This window comes from Gambusia affinis, linkage group LG20 (genome assembly GCF_019740435.1).
Source record: "Gambusia affinis linkage group LG20, SWU_Gaff_1.0, whole genome shotgun sequence".
Classification (NCBI taxonomy): domain Eukaryota; kingdom Metazoa; phylum Chordata; class Actinopteri; order Cyprinodontiformes; family Poeciliidae; genus Gambusia; species Gambusia affinis.
The window spans coordinates 20,499,640-20,524,890 of NC_057887.1; the positions used below are offsets into that span (position 1 = coordinate 20,499,640).

Genomic DNA, 25,251 nt, shown 5'->3' on the forward strand with positions numbered 1-25,251 from the left:
GAGATGTTTGGATAGGAAGGGACGAGGCTGAGGTGACACAACACGAAACAGCCTCAATGGAGACGGAGAGGGGGCGTCGAGAACTACTGGACGTCCTTCAAGCTGATAGCAAAGGACTCAGCGATTGAGACAGACGATAAGAAATCTTTTGTAAGCATGAGTCAGATCAGGAACAGCCGAGAAAACACAGGTAGCTAAAAAAATTACTCAAGTAACAGCAACAGTACTTCAATATATATATATATATACTCAAGTAAAAGTAAAATGTAGCCATCCAAGAAATTACAAGTAAAAATGTATTTTGTAAAAATGCAACTCAAGTAACTGATCAAAAAGTCAAAAATATATCAGGCTGACCAAAATATAAACTCATAAGTTTTATATTAAAAGGTGACCTACTTTGCTTCCTTGAACAGGTTAGCCTTTTTTTTTTTTTTTTTGCAGAAAATCATCCTTCAATAATGAGTCTTCAGTTTGATCAGTTCTGTTTTATGGCCTCTGTCACTTTAAATCTAAATAAGCTGCTGCTAGCCACGCCCCCAACTCAATGTTTACACTCCCACATAAAAATGGCTGCAAACAGATGCACAATTATACAACTGTATGACTTTGAAAAGCACAAGTGGAGCCTCCTGAACAATCAACAGTGTACCACACTGCAAAAACAGTGTACCATTTCAATTTTGATTTCAGGTAACACAAAACTAACTCACAAGTAACTGTGAGTTAGTTATTGTGAGTCAGAAAGATATATTAGCTTAAATTATTGTTTTAGGTCAATAATTCTTGAATATTGATTAGAAACAGCGTTAGTTCCACTGGAAGATTTTTGGACTTATAAGATGAATTTTTTCCCAAGAAGTAATAAATGAATAATCTGCTAATTCAGCTAATACTTTTTAAAAAAATCAATATTCAAGAATTATTTACTTAAAACAAGCTGCTGTATCTTACTGTAAAGTTACTTGTGAGTTAGTTTTATCTTATTCCAAATGTCCCAAAACATTTGCACTTGAAACTAGACTTATTGGTAAGATTTTGTATGTTTTGCAGTGTAGCTGAACAACAAAACTCTTGTCTTTTCCAGGAGCAAACTTTACAGCAGTAAAACCAGTCGGAACTCAACTTGCGTTGCTAGGTAACGGGGCTGGCCTTGGCTGGGGTTGCTAGGTAACGGATTTCTGACGTTACATTCCAGAAGGTTATCCAAAGCAATAGAGACCAAAATGGAAGAACAAAAATGCACAAAATGGTGAATTTTGCATAAAATTCTGTTAACGACAACAGTTTCGTCCCCTTTAAGGAGCAAAATGAAAAGAACATAAATAACACAATTACAAAATCTGAAAAGAGAGACATTTTTATAGAAAGAAATAAAATTATTTTCATATAAAACTCATTAAACTAACAAAAACGTCAGGTGTGTCTCTGTGTCTGCTGAGCTTATTTTTCAAATAATAAAGTTACTCAGATTGCCTAGAGCATTCAGAAACTTTACTCAAGTAAGAGTAGATATACTTAATAACAAAATTACTCAAGTAAAAATAGTCCTAAAATGTATTTTTTTCCTAAAGTTGCTGAAGTAAATGTGACTCGCTGCTACCCAGGCCGGTGAATAATAGAGACTACCTGAGCGTTTTGCGGTACATGTCTTCCTCGGTGATGCCGCAGTAGGTGAGCGTCTCGTTCCACACGGGGTTGAGTGTGTTTCGAACAATCTTTGTTTTCAGTTTATTGGCCTGTCAACACCACGGGGAGAACAAAGTAAATGTCACTGCGACATGCAAACAGCAGAAAAAAATAACTCCAAGGTCCTTCTATTACTGCTCAGTTATTCATCCACATTTTCGTCACACAACTCTAAAATGAGACCGTGATTGAAGAGTGTCCTCCAATCTTCCTGCAGACAGGAAGCTGAAGGTCTCTTTCAATTTCACAGAAAAACACTGAGAAATAAAAAACACTTGTAATAAAATCCAACCTTGCAGGCTCCGGGCAGCAGATGCAGCTTGACGTACGGATCGGCCAAACCGTTGAAATCCATCGGCTTCAAACCCTTGCAGAGAAGAGAAAATATAGGACATAAAAAAAACTACAAAATGAGACGTGGAGGTGAATCTGGAAACTTCCAGCAGCGACAAATGCTGAAGTACGAGGTTCATTTGGAAAATGTTTAAAGATCAATCAAAGTTTAACTAAAGAGTTTGAGTGTGAAGGGTGAAAATAAGAAGCTGAATGTTAAGTTTGTACCCTAAAAACGAAGATATGTCCTATTTAAAACATTTACAATCCCTGATACTAAACAACTTTACTTTAAAAAGAGCATTAAATATCTGCGTGTTTTTAACAAAATCAATCACAGCTTTTCAAATCATAAAATGGGCAACGTTACCATGCCAACACATTCTAATTGAGAAAGTTTTGCATGAATAATCTCTGCAGGAGTGAGATATATGATGGTTGAAAAAAATAAACATTGCAGTTAAAACAAGATGTTAAATCAAATATATTAAATATTTTTTCATCATGTTACCTGTGAATTACTCTGCCGGCAGAATTAGTACTATTTATGAATATTCAGGAATTATTTACTTAAGTAGTTATTTACTTTTTTTCCTCCTGAAAAGTTACTTGTGATTCAGTTTTGTCTTATTTCAAGTGCATTAAGACATTTACAGTAGTAATTAGACCAAAAAATACTTGGTAAGATTTTGAGTTTTTGCAGTGTGGCTAGTGCTTGCAAAGCAGCCAATCGAAGAGCCCCATTTATTTTCCTTGGTGCTGATTGGCTGAGAAGATAAGTAGATGTTAGTTTCTGCTGTGGTGCCACGATGATTTCAGCTGTGTATAGTAATGCGTATTATGGTATATTTGGTATTTAAACTATTAAATCAGGCAACTTTGACAGTTTTCAGAAGGAATCTCAAGTATTACACTATATATGTAAGAGTGGCTAAATAGATTTTCGCTCATACATTACCTCAAATGTGTCTAAAACTATTTCCTCATGTTGGTTTCAGAAGTCTAACACATAATCATTATAGCTGACAGAAACAGAACCTGGTTTTCCTTTGCTGGCTTTCTGTCTGACAAGACAACAGGCGTTTAGAGGTTGTAAAGCATTTTCCCGTGGACACCGTACCTTTGCTCTGAGGACTGTGCAGTGCAAGGAGCTGGTGGCTTTCTCGTACAGAAGGTCAAACTCCAACGTCCCCAGGGAAGCTGGAAGGGAGTTAACGACAAGTCAGAAGAAATGTGTGCCAATGATACAGATAATTGCTTTTATGATGATGACTTCATTAGGAGGCGAAGAGCAAACGGCACAGAGAGCGAGCGAGAGAGAGAAAAACAGGTGGGAATATTGAATAAATATCGACTAGTTCCTGAAATCTAAAACTCTCTCTTTACATGGTTTTCTTCTGAACTCTTTATATGAGTCCAGATGTGTGTCAGTGTCATTTATTTTGTCTTTTACGAGCTGAACCAGATTTTTAAGGTGACCTAAGATGCCTCCTTGAACAGGTTAGGATAGATAGATCTATGTGCAACACCAATCACATTAATTATTTCTATTTTTTTGCACAAAATCATTCTTAGATAATTATATTTCAGTCTGCTCAGTTCTGCCAATTTGGAGCCATTTCTGGCCCTCCTGTCACTTTAAATTCAAATAACTGCTCACACATGAAAATGGCTGAAAATTGATGTGCAATTATACAACTGTACATCTTTGAAAAGCAGAAGTGGAGCCTGCTGCACAACCAAATCGAAAACCACTAAATACAAAAGGATTTATTAGCATACAGAAAAATGATATTTGCCAAGTTAAACTAAAGTATGAGACAGCTGATGATAAAAAAAAAGAGTGAAGAGCCATTTGGAAAATTAAAAAGAGCCAAACCAGGTCCAACTCCTTCTATATGACGGAGAACTTGGATCATACTAAAAACAATAATTAAAATAAAATTACCAGAAACTCTCCCAAGCCCACTAAGGGATAAGGGTGAACAGAAAATGGATGGATGGATGGAAAATTACCAGAATAAAGTAAAAGAAAATATGAGAAAGTCGTTCAAGAATTAAAGTCGCAATAATACGAGAAAAAAAGTCGTAATTGTATTACTTTATTCTTGAAATATCAACTTTTTTTCTCGTATTATTGTGACTCTATTATTGTAATACTATTCCTTTATTCTTGTGCGACTTTTTTTCTCCAGCAACTTTATTCTCGTATTATCGCGCCTTTATTTTCGTACAACTTTATTTTTGCAATTTCATGACTTTATTCTCGTAATTTATCTTTTTAATTATCCCAGTGCTAATACTCCCTCATCCTCCTAAACCCGGCGCTGTTTTCCGGTGAGACCTGATCGTTGCTCCGAGGCGACTCACTGTTGTCGTCGCTGTCGCAGCTGTCGATCTCGATGGAGGTGTCCATGCTGCTCATGGCCGACAGCGACCCTCCTCCTCCTGCGGCTCCCGGTAGCAGCGGAGACAAAAGGCACCTGCTCGCCCCGCCTCCTCCTTCTCCGTCTCCTCCTCCCGCTGCTCCTCCTCCACTTTGGCCCGCGCTGCCGGGGCTCAGCGGAGCCGTCAGCTGGTTGGGCGAGAGCGGCTCCGAGACGGAGGAAGTGGGCGAGAGTCGGGGGAAGTAGGCAGAGATCTGACGGATGGGGCGTATGGGGCCCGGGCAGACGTTGATGGCCATGTGCTCCTGGATGGAGATGCCCAAACGGTTTCCCTTCCGCACGGTCATAGGGCTGGAAGTAAACACGATGACAGTCAGTAAGTGAGTGGGCAAAACAGAAGCTCCAGCGCTACAGTTAATGCTACAAAAATAAGAGACAGAAACACACACAATGTTTTTATATAAATCTGTGCTTATCAGACTATTACAGAAGATAATTCTGGTCACTGAAAAAAAAAAAAATCAGACTTTTTTTTGCTTCCAAATTTTGGCTTTTTTTTTTTTTTTTTTTTTTCCCCACCAGGGGGTCCTTTTCGTGGGCTAGTGTCCCTTATACCACAGTAGGCTGACAGGAAAGGGGGAAGGAAAGTGGGGAAGACATGCGGCAAATTCCACGACGGCCGCGTCGAGGACTGAAGGCCTCCAAGCGTGGGGGCGCTACCCTCTACGCCACCGGAGCACGCCCCCCGAATTTTGACTTTTTTTTAACAGAATTTTGCCTTTTTTTTCAGAATTTTGACTTTTCTCTACAAAATTCTGGCTTTTTTTTCTTTTAGAATTTTGACTTTTTCTTGCTTCCAAATTTTGACTTTTTTTTAACAGAATTTTGCTTATTTTTTTCTCAGAATTTTGTCAAGTTTTTTCAGAATTTTGCCTTTTCTCTTTACAGAATTTTGGCTATTTTTTGCAGAATTTTAGTTTGTCCGTATTTTGACTTTTTTCACAGAATTCTGAACATAGTAGTTTTATTGTTCACAAATGACAAAGAAGAAAGATATAATACATTACATGTAATCACTTTGCCCTGTTCTAAAACACAAATACACTTTGTATTAGTTTAACATGCTATACACTAAAAAAATATTTAGAAAAGTGTTTTTTGCCTTCATTTGTTGTGGTTTGTTTGCAGTTTTAGTCATTTTTGTCTTTAAAATATTAAACCTACCTGTATACATTTTGCCTGTCTAAAGACAGCAGAGTATTAAATCAGACCAGCTAGTTTGTGTTTATCAAACACTTTTTTACTCTTTTTTTTTTTTTGTAATTTCTCTGTTTTAATGCGTTTCTTCTGGAGAAACGCAGACTGGCGTAACTCTTGTTAAATGTTACCTGCAGTCGAATATCTCATTTCAGAAAGCTACCACAAGTGGCTCTCTTAATGAAAGCACTTTGAACCTAATTAAAGCAATTTTAATGTAGTTTCTCACAGGACTACAAAATACAGCAGAGGATATGCGCACATTTGCATTTCAATTAAATAAATCTGAATGAAATGGCAGAGGAAGGATAAGAGATAATGGACGAAAAGTGGCTGAGTTAAATTACAATCCACATTGAAATTACAGTGTGTGTGTGTGTGTGTGTGTGTGTGTGTGTGTGTGTGTGTGTGTTTAGGCACATTCGTTATCTAAAATCCTCGACAAGTCTGCATAGTCAGACAATTACAGGAGGAAGTTTTTCCAGGCTGAATCGCTCTTCAGTCCTTGTTCATTGCTAGAAGAGCCGCGTTGTTGCATAAAGCTGTGACTGCACTGCAAAAACACAAATTATTACCAACTAATTTTGGTCTGCCTTCTACTGCAAATATCTTAGTGCACTTTAAATGAGACAAAACTAACTTACAATAACATTTCAGTAACATATAGGAGCTTGTTTTAGTAAATATTTCTACAAATTATTTGAAAAAGTAGTACTTTTTTCCTATACTACCTAAAAACACAATATTAAGAAGTTATTGGCTTAAAATAAGCTCCTATATGTCACTGAAAAGTTATTGTAAGTTAGTTTTTTCTTATTTAAAGTGCACTAAGATATTCGTAGTAGAAACTACAAAAATACTTGGAAGATTTTGTGTTTTTGCAGTGTGTTTTTTTTTTACTGCTGCAGGATTTTCTTCCTGCCTGCAGCTATCAGAATCTAACAACTTGCTTGAAGAATCTTATATAAAATGAGTTGCAAAAACATTTAATTTCTCTTTTGGGTTATTAAAGTATTTTTGAATTTAATTAAATTATGAGTTTATGCTTTCCTACCTTTATTTTGCTGAAAAGTTATTTGTAAGTTAGTTTTGTCTTATTCCAAGTGTACTAAGACATTAGTTCCATAAATACATGATAAGATTTTGTTTTTGCAGTGTATCTGCTCTTCTTTGAAAATAAAAAAAATAAAGTGAAGGGGGTGGAAAACAAACACGTTGCAGCGTTGGTTTTCTAAAGACAGCAGGGCTTGAGGGGGCGTTGTGTCCTCAATACCGAGCAGAAAGCTCCCCCCTTTGGACTACCTTCTGTTCGCTCTGCATTCGTCGATTCAAACTGAGAAGTTCATATTTGCACTGTGAATGTTCGTACTTCCTCTGTGTTGTCTGGGAGCTTTAATCTGTGAAAACAGATCAAAGAAAATCTGAGAATTTGGCTTCATTCTGTTTTGGATGCAGGAGTTGATTTTCCCTTCAAAATCCAGTATGACTGCTGCTGTAACATCCTTTTTCCTCACAATTCTGACTTTAAACTCTGAATTCTGACTTTTTTCTCCAAATTTCTTTTTTTCCCTGTCAGAATTCTGCCTTTTTTCCTCTTAATTTTTTTTTATTTTCTTCTCATAATTTTGATCTTTTTAAATTTTCCCCCCTCAGAATTCTGACCTTTTTCTGATATTTCTGACATTTTTCACAGAATTTTTATTTTTTTCTTAGAATTCTCACTTTAATTTTAGAATTTCAACTTTTTTTCTCCAATTTTGTTTGATCCCCCTCAAAATTCCTCAAAATTCTGACTATTTCTAAAATTTTGATTATGTTGTCTCATATTTCTGACTTTTTTTCTTAAAATTCAAATATACCAAATAAATTTGTGAAATTTATTAATTTATATATATATATATATATATATATATATATATATATATATATATATATATATATATATATGCACAACGAGGAGACAGTTATTATTATTATTTCACACACTAACAAGACTCACATACACCTAACATTGATTGATGTGCCCCGGCCAAAAGTGACTCTCAAACCGCCGTTCCTGACTGTTGACCTTCGGCGAAATTACAAGCAGTCAGGGTCACTGGCGGTGACCCGGTTGTGTTGTGAACTCGGCGGGTGGGCGAGATGCGCCGCGGCTCATCCAGCTTCATCTTGGCTGGTGATGAAACCGCGCTCTGAAAGCCGCCGCAGTGTGCCAACACGTCAGCTTCCCTCACTCGTTAGGCTGAAAGGACTTTGGCAGACTTCTGGCTCAAGGAAGGGAGATGATGGACAAAAACCCATCAGCGGCCATTTTGGTCTCATGAATGTATGATGAATAACTTCATCATGTCGGAGTTGTGCTACTTTTTTAGCCGTCTCCTAATTAACCAATGCAGAAAAAACATCAGCTTTTGATGAAGCAATATTGAAACGATTAATCAGATTAGTAGATATGAAGTATAGAAGTATTTTTATGTTGGAGCGCATAAGGACAAAAATCTTAGATTTTTCCTCTTTATGGAAACTCTCCAGATAATCCAGAGTCTTGGTTTCTTTCAAAACCTTTCTACCTAGAAGTAGAGTTGAAACGATTAATCGTGATTAATCAATTACTCAAATAATTGTCAACTAATTAATTAATCTATTAATCATTAAGTGGTGTTTACAGATTAAGAAAGGTGAATTTGCTGAAAGGTCAACATATTCAAAATAGTAATTTAGTCAAAACTGTACAAAAAGAACTTAAACATTTCACACTTAAGATAAAAAACCTTTATGTGTAAGTATTTTATACGCAGAACTTCTAACGTGGCGGTTTCAGATTCACCTGGTTCAAATCCTATCAAAAAAATCTCCCACTTATTACCATTGTCAAACAATTATTAATCAGTTAATCCAAAAATTAATCAACAGATCAGTATTGATGAAGTCAAGCATTTTAGATGTTGATGTTAGACGTATTGCTACAAGTGATCAAGTGTTCATTAAATAAATGCTGCATTATTGCATTTTCAGCAATTAAATCTTTATTTTCTTATTTTAAAAAGAAAATATAAGTTATTTCAATTTTTTATGTATTTTTGATATTGTATAAAATAGGCTTAAGTGGTTAAATGAAAAATCAGCAGAATGTGCCAATTTTTTTTATCCAATCAATGGATGGATTAATAAAATGCTAAAATAATTGCTAGCTGTAGCTAATAGGGCAATGCACTTGTCAAAGTTACAGGAAATCATTTCAGTTTGTTACAACAACAAAGCAAAACTCACAAAGCCCTTTATTAGAAATTATCTGAAGAGTCTGATTGCATCGCATTAAGGTGAAGCTGCAGACAAGTTAATTAAGCTCTTCGTATGATGGAGATGTTTATAGCAGGAATGGATTTAAGGATCAATAAACTTAAGAGTCTGTGATAATGAGAATCCTGGAGTTGAATGCATAATTCATCAAAAACAATAGTGCAAACATAAACACAGCCACGTTTCTGTCAGACCGTTAATCCGTCCGTCTGCACACACACTTCATGAGGCCGTTGACGTGATGTGTGCAGTCATTCGCCTCCCAGTTCTGGCAGATGTGGCCTTGAGTCGGAGCAGCTTGAGGACCAGCAGCACGCGTGCAACAGCGGCGGGCCTGAGGCTCTCCGGGAGCCGGTGATTGATCCCCCCCATGCTGCCAGCTGGAGGTCCTCCTCCTCTTCGTCTTCTTCTTACCGCCACCACCACCATCATCATCATCTCACTCACGAGAGCGTCAGCGCAGAAGTAAAAACACCAAACCCAATGCTTGTAAACATTGCTCCAAGCTCTGGAAGGCCTGGTGGAAAAACTCTGAGGTCTTTGTTTACATCCAGAAATTTCATGCATGCGCACAACGCTGGAGGGCAGAAAGACGATTCTTTCCTGCGCCGTCCGTTTCCGCCCTGCCGCAGTAGAACGATCCCGCCAACAACACAAAACCTGGAGATGTTAAAAATTGTTGAAGAACAAATCAAGACGATTCATATCCTTCTTTTTTTCTCGCTCTCGGTTTCAGCTACACTACACACAACCTTGTTGCCATAGCAACTGACAACACCACCCTATGTTTCAAGATTCAACATCCAAAAAAACAAACAAAAACACCACTCAAACATTCAGTCCATTACAGTTTCATGTTTTCAGGCTTGATATTTATTTTGCGATTATTATTAGGTGATCGCTGTGGTAGCTCAGTTGTCGCTGCTATTAGCTAAGCTAACTCTGCGGTGGTGGATTAGCTAATTTAAACACCTGCTCTACTGACAATATGCCAGAGAGTTGGTGTCTAGGTTTTGACTGAACCAAAACACACAGAATTCCACAGCACATCTAAATGTTACATTTGTCATAGTCATGCTAGCATAACTGAGCTACATCCCTCTCCTTCGCTATATTTTTTAGTTAGAATGTTTTCCTGACCCGGTTCTCTAGTTGTAGTACAATAAGTAGAAAAGCACTACGTCCTTTTTTCTTTTATATATCAGGCGTAAATTTCAGATTTTGCAGGTTTTGTCAACAACTTGACAGCTAAAACCAATGGTAGCCATTGTTAGCAGCAGTTTATTGCCGGCCAGCAGAAAGCTGGGGGCAAGATCTTGTGCTCATAACATCTTGCTGCAACGTGTCTATTGATGTGAAAATGTAGAACCAAATCTAAAATAGCAATTTATTTTATTTATTGGATTAAAATAATCTCACACCAGAAGGTTTGGTAAAACATTTAACATGAGTGTTTTTACTCACTGGGAAATATCACATTGGTTGAAAGGGTTGTTCTCTCAGCAAATGGCCTTTTTTTGAGTTAATTCATCGATTACTTATTATTTGAATAATCGGAAAATCGGTTCAGCTCTATTTCTAGCTAAGGCTCTAGAGTTTCCATAAAGAGATACAATCAAAGATCTTTCTCTGTAAGGGCGCCAACCTAAAAATACTTCTACATCCGCTCAGTAGAGATCCCACATTTTAACATTTTCTGTGTTTAATTATTCTGCTGATATAAAAGCTCCAATCCAGTTTTTCCCAAATTTTCTTAAAGACTTCTTACACACTAAATCCAAATAAACGTGTCCATAATAGCACATAATAGCTCATCTTGTCTCCTGCAGGTGCAAACTGGGTTTCTGTTGGTTTTATTTATGCTGCAGAAGATGCATCCCCCCCCACATTGTGTTTGTAACACGCAGATTTCCAGCCAAGAAAACAAGAGAGGAAGCTCACATCCGGTAGTCAGGAATATATCTCTGCGCAACACGCCGCCTCCCCCTCCCTCCTCTTTTAGCTCCTTCACTTTAAATTAGTCATATGACAGGCATGGAGCGCTCGCTGTCTCTCAGACCCTACCTTCTCATCTTCACTGTCAAAAATTCACCCCTTCTTTATCCTCTCATTATCTCTCCATCACTCTTGGCATCACCTGTGGCTGCGAGAGGATTTCTTCCGTTTGTGTGTCAGCAGCTACGTACTTTCTGAGATGCTTTATCATTCCTGAGCAACTCTCTGTGTGTAAAATACATAGAATACATAGCGGACTATGAGCCGCTACGTTTTCCCCACACTTCGAACCATGCGGCTTATGGTCCTATTCTGTGGATTTTTCTTCGACTTTAGCAGGAAGTGAATCATTGGAAGTAAAATTTCATTTATAACAAGCACATGCTAGCAGCAGGCACGACGGACAAATTTCTTCAAACTCCCTCATCAAGGAAACTACACAAACAAGTTCATATTATGCAGTTTTTAAGTTAAAGACTATCGATCTGGCAATACAGATCGATGGCCGCTGCACATCAGTTACCATGAACGAATCGATGGTTCGACGTTGGAGGGATGCGTCCTTAATAAATCCAGCAGGTTTATTAAGCATCCTTTAAAAACCTGAGGTCTGCGTCTTTTGTGAATAACCAAAATCAGCGGTTTATAGCCTGGTGCGGCTTTTATATACATATATATATATATATATACATATATATATATATATATATATATATCTGCTGGCAGGATAGCTCAATAGATAAGTCAGCGGGTTTTCACCCGGTCGACCCGGGTTCGAATCCAGGTCGAAACCGGAAAAAAGGGCGCTATCCTGTCTGGGTCCTTAGGCAAGATCCTTCGAGCTACAGCCTACCTCATAACATGAGAGACACAAAGAAGCAAGGAAACATGCCGGCTCAGACGTCGCCCGGCCAAACAAGGTCTGCGTCAGGTGCTGGGGAACCAGAGCACCTTGATGATAAATGGGCTACTGGAACAACGAGGCGGACAACGAAGCGGAAATGGGCAAGAGATGAAAACTTGGATCTGTTGGAATGCTACTACTCAAGTAGCCCCGATCGGAGGGGCTATATGCAAAGACTGAGGGAGGAATGGTTACTTCGACATCCCCAGTCCACACTAAGTGCTAAACAGCTAGTAGCTCAGTGTTCCAACATCCGCAAACGGCAGCTACTATCACAGCTTGAGATTGGAGTACAACACAAACGCTTCTGGCGAAAAGGAGGAACCTGGATGTCAGAGAGGGCGGGCTTAACTACAAGCCCCGCCCAGAGAGGGAATATGCAGCCACAATGATGGAAACAGAGCTGAACGAGGCTGCAACGGACCTGAGAAATAGAATCATGGCAGGAATGACAGACAGACCTCCTCGGCGCCAATTACAACGGCTGAGTGAAATACCATCAGAAAGTCTCATTGAGAATGTGAATGCAGCAGTGAGAACAATCCCTACCAATACCATAACAGAAACCAACGAGCTGATTTACAACGCAGCATCAGTGATCCTTGAGTTGCTTGGCTATAAGAATAACAATGACAATAACAAATACCCACCATGGAAAAGACGGTTAGAGAGTAAAATCAAGGCAACAAGGAGGGAAGTGAGCCAACTATCAGAGCTCCATAAGGAACAACAAAAAGACCAATACCCAAGAAGTACAGCCAGATGCACATACCTGAAGCACTGAAACTGCCAAACAGAGACTCCAGGCCTTGGCCAGCCGCCTAAAGAGATACAAGGAGAAGGAATCCAGAAGGATTAACAGGCTCTTCTCCACCCAACCAGCTAAAGTGTACTCTCAGTGGCAGGGGAATAACAAGGCTGGAGACCCACCAATATTGTTCTGGAGACAGAACAATACTGGAAAAGCATATGGGAAAGGGAGGCGTCCCACAACAGCAATGCAAAGTGGCTGATCTCTCTACGAGATGACCACAGCAAACTCCCTGAGCAAAATCCGGTAACCATCACTGTGGCAGATGTCCAAGAAAGAGTCTCAGGTATGAAGAACTGGACAGCACCAGGGCCAGACAAGATCCATGCCTACTGGCTAAAGAAACTGACTGCCCTACATGAGCGACTGGCAGACCAAATGAACCAGCTGCTACAGAACGGAACCACCCTGAATGGTTAACTGAAGGGCGCACAATCCTGATCCAGAAGGATCCAACAAAGGGCCCGGTCCCATCTAACTACCGACCAATAACCTGTCTCTCCACAACCTGGAAGCTCATGTCAGGCATCATAGCGGCTAAGATAAGCAAACACATGGATCAATACATGAGCACGACACAGAAGGGCATCGGGGTGAATAGCAGAGGAGCCAAACACCAACTCCTTGTAGACCACACAGTTGCCAGAGACTGCAAAACCCGACACACCAACCTGTGCACGGCTTGGATTGATTACAAGAAAGCCTATGACTCAATGCCACACACTTGGATCATCGAATGCTTAGAGATGTACAACATCAACAGAACCTTGAGAACCTTCATTGCAAACTCAATGGGGCTGTGGAAGACCACCCTTGAAGCCAACTGCAAGCCACTTGCACAAGTATCCATCAAATGTGGCATATACCAAGGAGATGCGCTGTCCCGCTACTGTTCTGCATAGGCCTGAACCCCTCAGCCAAATCATCAACAAGACTGGCTACGGATACCGACTCAAGAATGGAGCCAACATCAGCCACCTCCTCTACATGGATGACATCAAGCTGTATGCCAAGAGCGGCGAGACATAGACTCACTGATCCACACCACCAGGATATACAACGGACATTGGGATGTCATTCGGACTAGAGAAGTGTGGTCGGATGGTTACAAAGAGAGGGAAGGTCATCCGCACAGAAGGATCTCACTCCCAGAAGGAACAATAGCAGACATAGAGGAAGGTTACAAATACCTGGGAATATCACAAGCAAATGGCAACCTTGATGAGATCACAAGAAAAAGAGCCACAACCAAATACCTCCAACGAATAAGACAAGTCCTGAGAAGCCAGCTCAATGGCAAGAACAAGATCCGTGCAATAAACAGCTATGCCCTACCAGTAATCAGGTACCCTGCAGGAATAATTAGCTGGCCAAAGGAGGAGATACAAGCCACAGATGTTAAGACCGGAAACTACTAACAATGCACGGAGGGTTCCACCCCAAATCCAGCACACTGAGACTCTACACGAACCGCAAAGAAGGAGGCAGAGGACTAGTGAGTGTGAGAACCACTATCCAAGGCAGAGACATCCAAGATCCATAGATACATCAGGGACAAAGCCTCAACAGACAATGTGCTCAGTGAATGTCTCAAACAATGGGGAACAGAACCTGAGGTGCGGAGGAACCATCATGGGAGGACAAGCCCCTGCATGGGATGTACCACCGGCAAATAACGAAGTGGCTGACATCAGAAAGTCCTACCAATGGCTGGAAAAAGCTGGACTGAAGGACAGCACAGAGGCCCTCATCATGGCCGCCCAGGAACAGGCCCTAAACACCAGAGCAATTGAGGCCCAGATCTACCACACCAGACAAGACCCAAGGTGTAGGTTGTGCAAGGAGGCCCCTGAGACAGTCCAACACATAACAGCAGGGTGCAAGATACTGGCAGGGAAAGAATACATGGAACGACACAACCAAGTGGCAGGCATAGTGTACAGAAACATCTGTGCAGAATATGGACTGGAACCCCCAAGATCAAAGTGGGAAACACCCCCGAAGGTAGTGGAGAATGACCGAGCTAAGATCCTGTGGGACTTCCAGATCCAGACAGACAAAATGGTGAGGGCGAACCAACCAGACATAGTCGTGGTGGATAAACAACAGAGGAAAGCCGTTGTGGTGGATGTGGCAATACCAAGTGACTGCAACATCAGGAAAAAGGAGCATGAAAAACTAGAGAAATACCAGGGCCTAAGGGAGGAACTGGAGAGGGCCTGGAAGGTGAAGACCACAGTGGTGCCTGTGGTCATCGGGACCCTCGGGGCAGTCACCCCCAAACTGGAACAGTGGCTACAACAGATCCCAGGAACAACATCAGACATCTCAGTCCAGAAATGTGCAGTCCTAGGCACAGCCAAGATACTGCGCAGAACCCTCAAGCTCCCAGGCCTCTGGTAGAGGACCCGAGCTAAGAGGAAGAAGAATCACCACCCGCGGTGGGTGAGAAGGGAATTTTTTTTTTTTTTTTTATCTCTTGCCCATTTCCGCTTCGTTGTCCGCCTCGTTGTTCCAGTAGCCCATTTATCATCAAGGTGCTCTGGTTCCCCAGCACCTGACGCAGACCTTGTTTGGCCGGGCGACGTCTGAGCCGGCATGTTTCCTTGCTTCTTTGTGTCTCTCATGTTATGAGGTAGGCTGTAGCTCGAAGGATCTTGCCTAAGGACCCAGACAGGATAGCGCCCTTTTTTCCGGTTTCGACCTGGATTCGAACCCGGGTCGACCGGGTGAAAAACCGCTGACTTATCTATTGAGCTATCCTGCCAGCATTGGTGCCTGTGGTCATCGGGACCCTCGGGGCAGTCACCCCCAAACTGGAACAGTGGCTACAACAGATCCCAGGAACAACATCAGACATCTCAGTCCAGAAATGTGCAGTCCTAGGCACAGCCAAGATACTGCGCAGAACCCTCAAGCTCCCAGGCCTCTGGTAGAGGACCCGAGCTAAGAGGAAGAAGAATCACCACCCGCGGTGGGTGAGAAGGGAATTTTTATATATATATATATATATATATATATATATATATATATATATATATATACACACGTTTCCATTTTTTTTCTTTACTTTGTTGGTGCGGCTTACAGTGAGGTGACCTCTATAGTCCAGAAAATACGGCACCTGCTGTTGTTAGCATAATTCATAATTAGCTCACATCATACCAGTGTTGGCTGTTGAGTTTACCTTACAGGAGTAGCAAACTAAAAACAATTATTTTGATTTAAAAATGCAGATTATTTTCATTATTCAAAAGTAGCATCAATAACTTTACAATAAACAGAGTTAACATGTTTTATACAGCAGCAGCCACCAGCAGGAAGACATTAATCTACTATTTATCTAATAAGTATAAAAATAATATAGAAATGTTTTTTTCATGTCCATGTATTTGTACAGACAAATAAATTTGATTAATGAAACACCACAATTTTGAAAAATCAATTTTTGCAATAGGATGAGGTGATTTTTTTTGCTGCATTAAAATTGGTTAATTTTGTAAAACTGCAATGAAAACACTTTTTTGCATCGCACAAGTTACAACCGGACATTGCTACTGGCGAAAACGTCAAAGAAGACAACAGGAAGTGGTAGGAGGATGATGACGCTGCATGTTTTTTCATGACTCATTGTGTGAACTAATTTGTTCACGTGTGATTTTAATTGCATTTCTTAATGAGAACAAAATTGTGTTTTTTTCAACATTAGTGGAATATTGACAAAGTTTTGCGTGCATTTGGAAACACAGTTACTGTTATTTTAAATATATAACTTGGATACAGCTTGGTAAGGTTCTGTCTGTACAACTGTAACTACACCACACAGTTGTAAGAAAATAATAACCTGTCATTTGCCAGCAACTTAAGCTAAATATTTGCAAGCCTCCTCTCTATAGACTGAAATAACTTACCTACTGACTGTCAACCTCTCTGAAATGCATTTTCCTTCTTTCTTTTCTGCCTCTCCAGGGCTAGCTCCCTTTCATAAGACAACAACACGTGTTTTAAAAAATTGCGCATTCTCAACTAGGAATATTTTTTCCACCACATTCTGGCGCCCCTTTAGTGCAGCGCCCATATGCGTCGCATATAGTGGTTTTGCGAGTAGCTCCTTTCACCTTTGCATAACGAGCTTGTGACAGGCAGTCAGCATCGCTACTCCTTAGGCTTTAGAGAGAATCATTTATAACTAAGCACATGTCAGGTGGAAGGCAAGTTATTTTCAGGGATGAGTAAACTTCAAGTTTGTGTGGGCAAACGTGGAGAAAAAACACTTAATTTCAGACACACGTTGCACCTGCTCACTGTGGGAGGCGATAGAGGAAACAGTCCAGAGAAAACCCTAGCAGAAACATTAGTGACGGAAATAAAATGAATATTGATCAGCTTGCTTCAACGTGCATCTGTTCAGAAAATAAATGCATAGAAAATGTTGCCTTACCTCAGAGGAAAGAACAAGCGTGAAACTCATAAAAACCAGGTGAAAATATTGAAATCCAGCGCGAGGAGATGCGGGGCTAACAGGTGGTGAAGAGGGGAGCAGGGAGCGCGTGCAGCGAGTGTCATTAAAAAATGAATGTGCTGCTAGATCCAAGTTGAGATGAAATGAGGAGCAGAGGAGAGAGAGAGAGAGATGGAGGATGGAGAGAGAGAGAGCAACAGAGAGAGAGAGAGAGAAAGAAGGGTGCAGCAGGGATTTATTCCTTAACAGTTGTGACTGTGACTGCTTTGCCTCATCCGCTCTGGAAACCCCCACCTTCACCACTCACACTTTTTCCTCACTTAATCTGACCATTAATGGCTGAAATCTCAAAGTACACCAACTGAAAGAAACTGCCTTTACTGCATAAATGTAAAAATATTAAAAATCGGTTCAAATATACAGCAGCTTTCATCAGGCGGAAGTGAGAGCGTTGCGCAACACAAATAATCACACGGTGCGCTAAATAGCAAAACAGAATTTAACGAAGCTTCTAGGCAGATCATTTTAATTATTGATATTAGGGCTGTTCTAAATGATTATTTTACTAATCAGGTATTGCAGCAATTATTCTGACAATTAATTGAGTAATCAAATAAAAAAAATTTATAAAATAAATATTGGTAAATACTGCCATTACAGCAGTATAAAAATCTAATATCAACATTGGCCCAAATTTACATGTTTGTCCATCCCTAACAATCACTTTTCTGTTAAAGTGTAACAATAGCAGCTCCATTTTTAAGGTAACCTGTACAGAAATTCTGCAAATTTAAAAAAATTGTATTCAATTTAATAATAAAACAGCAGGCTAATAAAGACTCTTTAATCAATAAAATCAATGAAATCTCCCAGACCAAACTTGAAAACTGAACGTTATGCTGCTAGCTGTTAGCATTCATCAATAACTCACAGGTGGAAGTGACAGTGTTGCGCAACACAAATAATCACCAGGGTGGAACACGGTGTGCTAAATAATGAAATATAATTTAATGAAGCTTTGAGGCAAATTATTTTTCTTCAGGAATTAATAGAGATGCTCGAAAAATTTGAGGATTCATTTCAGTCCTGGCATAAATATCAAATCCCAGGCCGTCTGGAAAAATGTTGGCCACCGCACTGGCACAAATTAAAACTATGAACAACAGAATAAAAACAAGTAAACAGAGCAAAAGTAGCTAATGTAGCTTTAGCATGATGTTAGGTTGACAATCTGCATAAGAATTTCACTCTAAATCTCAAAGCTTAAACTGAATTAAACTGCTATTAATAGAACAGGTTCATTACTACTCCACCAATTTTTTAATCCAATTAATCAATTAATCGTCAAAATAATTGATAAATTATAAACTAAAACAATCATTAGTTGTCATATTCACTACTAGCCGCCTACGTCCAGTCTGTAGTTCCTCAACAGAACCTGCAAAGTTACTTATCAGCAGTTAATCCTGGAAGTCCAATGATTTAAAGGTGGTGAGAAATTAGTTTGGATGCCCCTTTACGTGGCCATGTGAGGTCATTTATCAGTGTTAAATTTGGAGGAGAAACACATCTAATGAATCTGTCAGTGCCAATTCCAACCACCAGTCAGATCTCTGCCTCTCAAACATGAACACACACACACACACACACACACACACACACACAGTTTTCCTCATCGTTCTCAGTTCCTCTGTATAATTAGGCTAATAGTTCTTGAGTCAGTGACAGACGAAAAGGAAACATGCTATTTCCCCTGTTTCGAAAACAGAAAATTGGTGTCCTCTCAGTCTCTTTGCTTCTCACTTGTCTCTTTTTTTGTGCTTTTTAAATCGTTAAAGCAGAAGAAGCAAGAAGCTGCCAGTTTGAGCCAAATGCTTCTTTTGGGACGTTCTTATCAAAAATTGGACAAACGCCTTCATTTAGTGCCGCTTTTCAGACCTAATTTCTTTATATTATGGCTTAAATCTTCTGATTTTACGGTTTCCTCCACACACACACGCACACACACACACACACACACACAGGTTTCAGGACCATAAAATTGATGCTACACTACTGTCATGCATGAATGCATTAACACGACAAAATAATGCACTCAAGTCTCCAGAGTAGGATGACTCCCACTCCTTCACACACAAACACACACACACACACGCACGCACACACACACACACACACACACACACACACACACACACACGTTGCAATTTAAAGCCTCCTCTGCCAGTGTTGTCAAAAGACCCTTCAATCTGTATAACATCTTTTTAGGTTTTATTCTGCTTCCCACCTTCTTCCCTCCTCCTCTTCCTCCTGTTCAGAAAATCTCATTATAAATTCATCAGAGTTGTTTTAGTGAAAACAACCAATGTGCCTTTTTTTCAAGGGAGCCAAATAATTCATTTTTATTATTATTTTTAATCTACCTGCTTGACTCATTTCCTAAAATAAAATATTTCTTTCTGTGTCGTCAGGATGACACTTTACTCTTTATATATATATATAAAAATAGGCTCTGCAGTTGTCGGCAGGTTGGAAAATGCAAATACAGAATGTGGGCCATAGATGTGGCAACGCATTGCAGAAATTATCCAGAGGAATTAGAAGAGGCAGCATGTAAATTCAGCTGCGTCCCCTTGGGTGGAAGCATGAAAAGCAGCATGCAGTAATAAAACATACATGAGCTCTAGCCTGTGGTTACGCTATGCTACATGCAGCCTGGCTCGTTCTGGCTGGATCACTGTCACAAGAGGCTAATAATACACCTCAGTTGTGTCAGCACAGTCTGAGTCACTCTGACACGTTTTGAGGCACAAAGTAACGATTGATTTATTAGCTTCTGTTCTGTATTAGCACAGTTCAGACTGCTGTGGACTGGAGCTGGTGTTTCAGCTCACAAACAAACATTTTCTGTTGATATTTTTGAGGTTTTGGTTGTTTATTGCTTTTCACACAACAGCAAAGACTGGGAGGTTTGGATAAACTTAATAAACTTTTTTATTGCTGTTTAAGTACCTAAATAGGTTGTTTAAGGTTCCGTTAGCATGTTTCTGTGCTAATTTGGACATTTTTGTGTAATTTTGTTTAATCCAGAGTTATTTTGCCTGAAAATGTCTCAGTGCTGACTTCTTTGGTTAATTCAAGTTCAATTCAAATTCAAAAGTACTTCACTGATCCCAAAGGGAAATTAAATGTTGTTGTAACTCATGTTAATTCACCGCCTACAATAACAAAAAAAGAGTTATTGAAGGTGAAGATGGATGTGGTTAGGAAAGACCTGCTGTAGCAGTCTGTATTACAGCAAATTTGAAGAAGCCTCTGACTGAAGACGCTCTGTTTTTCTAAGGCTGTCTAAAAAAATCCCTCGTTTCACTCTGACACCTGGCCAGTGTTGCCAGTAGGGCAGGTTTTGAATACATTTGGATGGAAGAAATAAAAAAATAATAATTTATATAGGTAGGTAGGTAGGTAGAACAGAGCAAAAGTTTGGACACACCTTCTCATTGAATTCAATTAGAAAGTGTGTCCAAACTATTGTTCTGTACTGTAAGTATCCAAAACACAGAAAAAAGTCACTACATTTGTCACTTTTATAATACAAAAAGTCATCAGAAGAGTCTGAAAAGTTGCTAAATATAAATAGAGCAACTAAGTTTAAAAGTAAACAAAAGCCCCCTTTTTTATCCCCACACTTGGCCACGCCCCTCCGTGTTATTGTCAGTGAACTGGTGTTACTACAACTCGTGTTTCCCCATCAGATACGGTTCTCCCAGCGCCTCTTCGCCGCTCTGCACCGCCCAGATGAAAAAAATACACGTGTGCTTGTTCAGCGATCATAAAGCGCTCTTATCTAGAGAACTACGGACACCGTGAAAGCTCAAACAACGTGTTCCAGCAATTATCCCACTTTTTTTCCAATTGCGCTCTAATCAGACGCACATAGTGCGTGTTTTATCCCGGTATCTGGGGGAACGGTACCTGATGGGGAAACGCAAATCAACGTGCTTTCAACTTTTTTTTTTAACACACGTGCACTTAGTTTCAAAGAACCTAGCACCAACTAGTGGCGTGGCGAGAGCATTACACCTCTTCAATGTGTGCCGTTACTGTACATTCTAGAAAAAGATTGTAATTAGAACGTCTTCATGAAAATGCAATAACAGAAACAAAACAAAAAAATTCAATTTTCGTTGGATCATTATCATGTAAACCAGTGTTTCCCAACCCTGGTCCTCCCGGCACACTGTCCTGCATGTTTTAGAGGTTTCCCTGCTTTAATGTGCCTGACTCAACTGATTGCAGTTCAACAAACACCTATTAATTGAAATAATCTGGAAATACCTAAAACATGCAGAGCAGTGAGGCTTGAGGACCAGGACTGGGAAACACCGATGTAAACTGGGCCTAAGAGTATATATATATATATATATATATATATATATATATATATATATATATATATATATATATATATATATATATATATATATAAAACACGGGATGTTGGAAATGGAGCTGTTGGGCAGGAAAAAAATAAATACTGAGACACCGTTTGTAAACAAGGTTACAGTGTCGCTTTTCACTTCCCTTCTTGTGCATCACGATGAGCCTCCGTTTCACTATAAGCATCTAAACCCAACAGCGTTCAGCTTTAAAAGCCTATTTACACTCTGGATTTAATTAGAGTCATATAACTGCGATGATGCCCGAAGGAAAAGCAGCAGATTCTGCAATTATGAGACAACAACCAAGCTAAATTTGTCAGCATAGCCTACGTTTCTGAGATGTACCTGTACTTTCTATTTCTCTAAAATTGTCCATCAATAGACTGAAGCTGCTGGTGACGTTACCTTAATTTGCTTCATTTACAAACCCAAGCGAAATGACACTCCAGCATGTCTGCTGAGTGGATGTAGATGTTAGGCTGCAGGGTTCATGGTCGTCAGCACATGCAATCCGCACGTGTCATAAATAGTTACTCGTTAAACTCCAGGGACTCGTCTTCACACAGCAACCTGGGCCACCTGCTGAATGACTCAGCCAATGAACTAGTTCCTTGGTATTTGTCTGTTTGTGACGACGCAGCGTGCTCTTCATGAAAAAACTCCATCAGCACAAAGTTCATCTAAGTCAGTTTTAAGACACAGATTATGCTTGGTTTCTTAAATGTGACCATTATGCTTCCTTGAACAGGTTAGGATGAGTCTATGGGTGATTTAAAAAATGTTAATTACTTTTATGCACAAAATTTTTCTTAGTTAATGAGATTTTAGTCTGCTCAAGTCTGCCTATTTTGTTTGTTTCTTGACACTTTAAGGTCTTGCTGGCGACGAACTCAACTTTTAAATTTACACAGGAGAACGGCTGCAAACAGAAGCACAATTACACAACCGTGACTCTTTGAAAAGCAGAAGTGGAGCCTCCTGCACAACCATCAAGATTGCAGCAAGTGGTTTCTGAATGGAAAGTCAACAACAAGACACTTGTCTTTTCCAACAGCCATTGTACAGCGCATACACACATTTTCTTTTATTTAAAACTGAAAGAATTTATTTCTTAAGATATTTGTTGTTTTTATCTCTTCAGTAATATACTAACTAGACAATATTTAGTAAAGTAGTCAAATTTTTGTAGAAAATGAATTAGTAAATCATAAACAGGACAAATAAATATTTTCTAAAACTTTTTTTTTCTTATTTTTTACTTTTGCCAATAAAGATTGAGAAAAAGTAGAGAGTTTTAGTAGTGTGTGATAAATGAAAACAGAAACATTGCTAATTAATAGAAATACTTTGTCCAGTACCTAAATAAATAAATGTTTAAGAAGATTTCATTTGTCTTGAAAAAAGATCTCAAATTGAGTTGTGAACCGAGAAGCCAAACAAAATCAGCAATAGAGTCACAAATGTTGTTGAGGTCACAGTTTGGACATCCTGGTGTCTTAAAATATAAAACTTTTTCACCATGTTCTGACTTTTAATGTGCCTGTACATGAAAGTGTGCACTAAACACCAAACTTCAGCTTGTGATTTCAATCATAAATACCCCAGAGACTAATTTTTCTATTTTTTTACAGGATGAGAGAGGAGTGGAGCGTTAGTGGAGGTTTAACGAGATCCCGTGATATTAAAGCAGAACAATATTCCTCTCCAAGCTGAAAGTCTGACGGCGCGCTATCTAGACGCAGCATCAGCTGAAGACATTATTGTGAGTCACGGATATGAAAGTGTGTACTTTAAGCGTCTCACCCTGTTGTGTCTGGAGTTCTGCAAAATGCATTTGCCGATTACAGATTTATTGTATTTTTCCTGCTTTGTGACACTTAAATGTTCACGCAGATTTATTATCAGACCAAGAAAACCAGAGAAAATTCAAAAAGTGTGTTCACATGATGGTTTCCTACCTTAAACAGGAAAGTGTTGTCCAAATCAACCGGGCGCTATTTAAAAAACAGTAACTACACCCTTGTGCTGAGGCATTAATTAACTGTGATTGAGCACATTTTTAGAAAGCCGAGTTCAGTTTCACTATCTACACCCAGGCCTCATTACTGCCAGACCAAAAGAATCAAGATGTCACTTAAGCAGAACCTGTCAGACGACACAAAAAAAGACACATCATGTCTCCAAGTTAAAGAAATTCAAGAACACATCAGAAACAAAGTTACTGACATCTACCAACGGACCATTTCTAAGGATTTGTGGTTCCAGTGAAACCAGTAGTGTCTGTAGTTTACATAAATGATGGATTAAAATGCTTTTACCCCTTTTACTCATCGAAGTTCAGCCCACACCGGAAAAACACAAAATCTTAAGTATTTCTGTCTAGTTTCTAGTGCAAATATCAGAGTACACCTGAAATAAGACAAAACTAACTTACAAGTACATTTTAGGCAAGATATTGGAGCTTGTTTTAAGTCAATAATTCATTAATATTCATGAAAAACTTAAAAAGGAAATAATCTGCCAGTGGTAGTTTTTCATCCATACTAATGAGTTATTGAATTAAAACAAACTCTTATTTCTTGTTTACTTGTAAGTTACTTATTTCAAGTGCACCAAGATATTTGCACTAAAAACTAGATCAAAAATACTTGGTAAGATGTGTTTTTGAAGTGTATTTAAAATATTAAGGAAAATAAAATTTGGGAAGCTGAAATACGAGACTCAATACCACTTAACACACTATTGCACTGCAAAATCTTACCAAGTACATTTAGTCTGGTCAGGAGTTGCTATTTTTTTACCTTAAACATCAAGTCTCACTGAGATTCAAGTTTTCATTTGGAAGACTTGTTTCAATAAATTGCAAACAAAGTAATAAAACAAGCAATTAACTCCTGTAATCAATTCTTGATAGTCCACTAGATTTGGTTAGTTACATTTGCTACATTTTCAGCTGCTGTGGTTCATGTTCACACTGCACTGTGTCAAACATCCATCCATTTTCTAACGCCCTAGTAGGGTCAGGAGGGGTCGGTGTCAAACAAACCAAAGTAATTGAAAACCTGTTCCCCTCCTCACCTACGGGGGCGCTGCACCAAGAACTACTGAAGGAAACAACACAAAAATCAAGAAGATCTTGAGCGAAACGTCACTGCAATCAAAGATGGAGTGGCATCAGATTTTAGCAGTTGTACGATGTTTTATTTTCTGGAGCCATTTCTCCAGCTAGCAAAAGACTTATAAGTTTGTTTTGGTTGTATTTACCCAGAATGCCCTGCGCGTTAGTTCACTTCCTGCTTTTGGAGCGGTCTCACATAAGCATTCAAAACGACCCAGAGTTCACTTACACTGAACTAGACCTAGGTTTTTAGGCTAACCAGAGTTCGTGTTCTTGGTCTGCATCAGAGTTTAATTATGCATTCACACCGGCAAATGGACTAGAGTTTGATTAAAGCGGACTAAACCAGGCTGGTGTGAATACACCAAAGAGAAAACACTTTGCCATAGCAGTAGATCTCCAGGCCACAAGTCAAGTCTTGACCGGCTCATGTTTATCCAAACAAGGCATTTTGAAGGAGACCAAATCTCAGTAGACATGGAGAGAAAATTACTAAATTAATTTAAAGTGAGGTGGATAGTGAAATCAAGCTTCAACTGATCTATGGTTCAGC

The 25,251-nt window shown here is 39.3% G+C and overlaps 1 protein-coding gene across 3 annotated transcripts in view; it reads right to left on the bottom strand.

The window, feature by feature from the left end:
* Nucleotides 1-25,251, bottom strand: part of LOC122823532 (double C2-like domain-containing protein alpha) — a 65,236-nt gene that overhangs the window by 22,601 nt on the left and 17,384 nt on the right. For 2 of the 3 annotated variants that reach the window (XM_044103245.1, XM_044103246.1), the window contains exons 3-6: nucleotides 4,393-4,760; nucleotides 3,143-3,222; nucleotides 1,982-2,056; nucleotides 1,630-1,739 (exon numbers count right to left, since the gene is read on the bottom strand). In XM_044103245.1, coding sequence (XP_043959180.1) covers nucleotides 1,630-1,739; nucleotides 1,982-2,056; nucleotides 3,143-3,222; nucleotides 4,393-4,756 — 629 coding nt within the window. In that variant the 5' untranslated portion in view covers nucleotides 4,757-4,760. Of the gene's footprint in view, nucleotides 1-1,629; nucleotides 1,740-1,981; nucleotides 2,057-3,142; nucleotides 3,223-4,392; nucleotides 4,761-17,117; nucleotides 17,275-25,251 lie in introns of those variants that run through there. The other variant, XM_044103244.1, reaches the window with a different exon arrangement.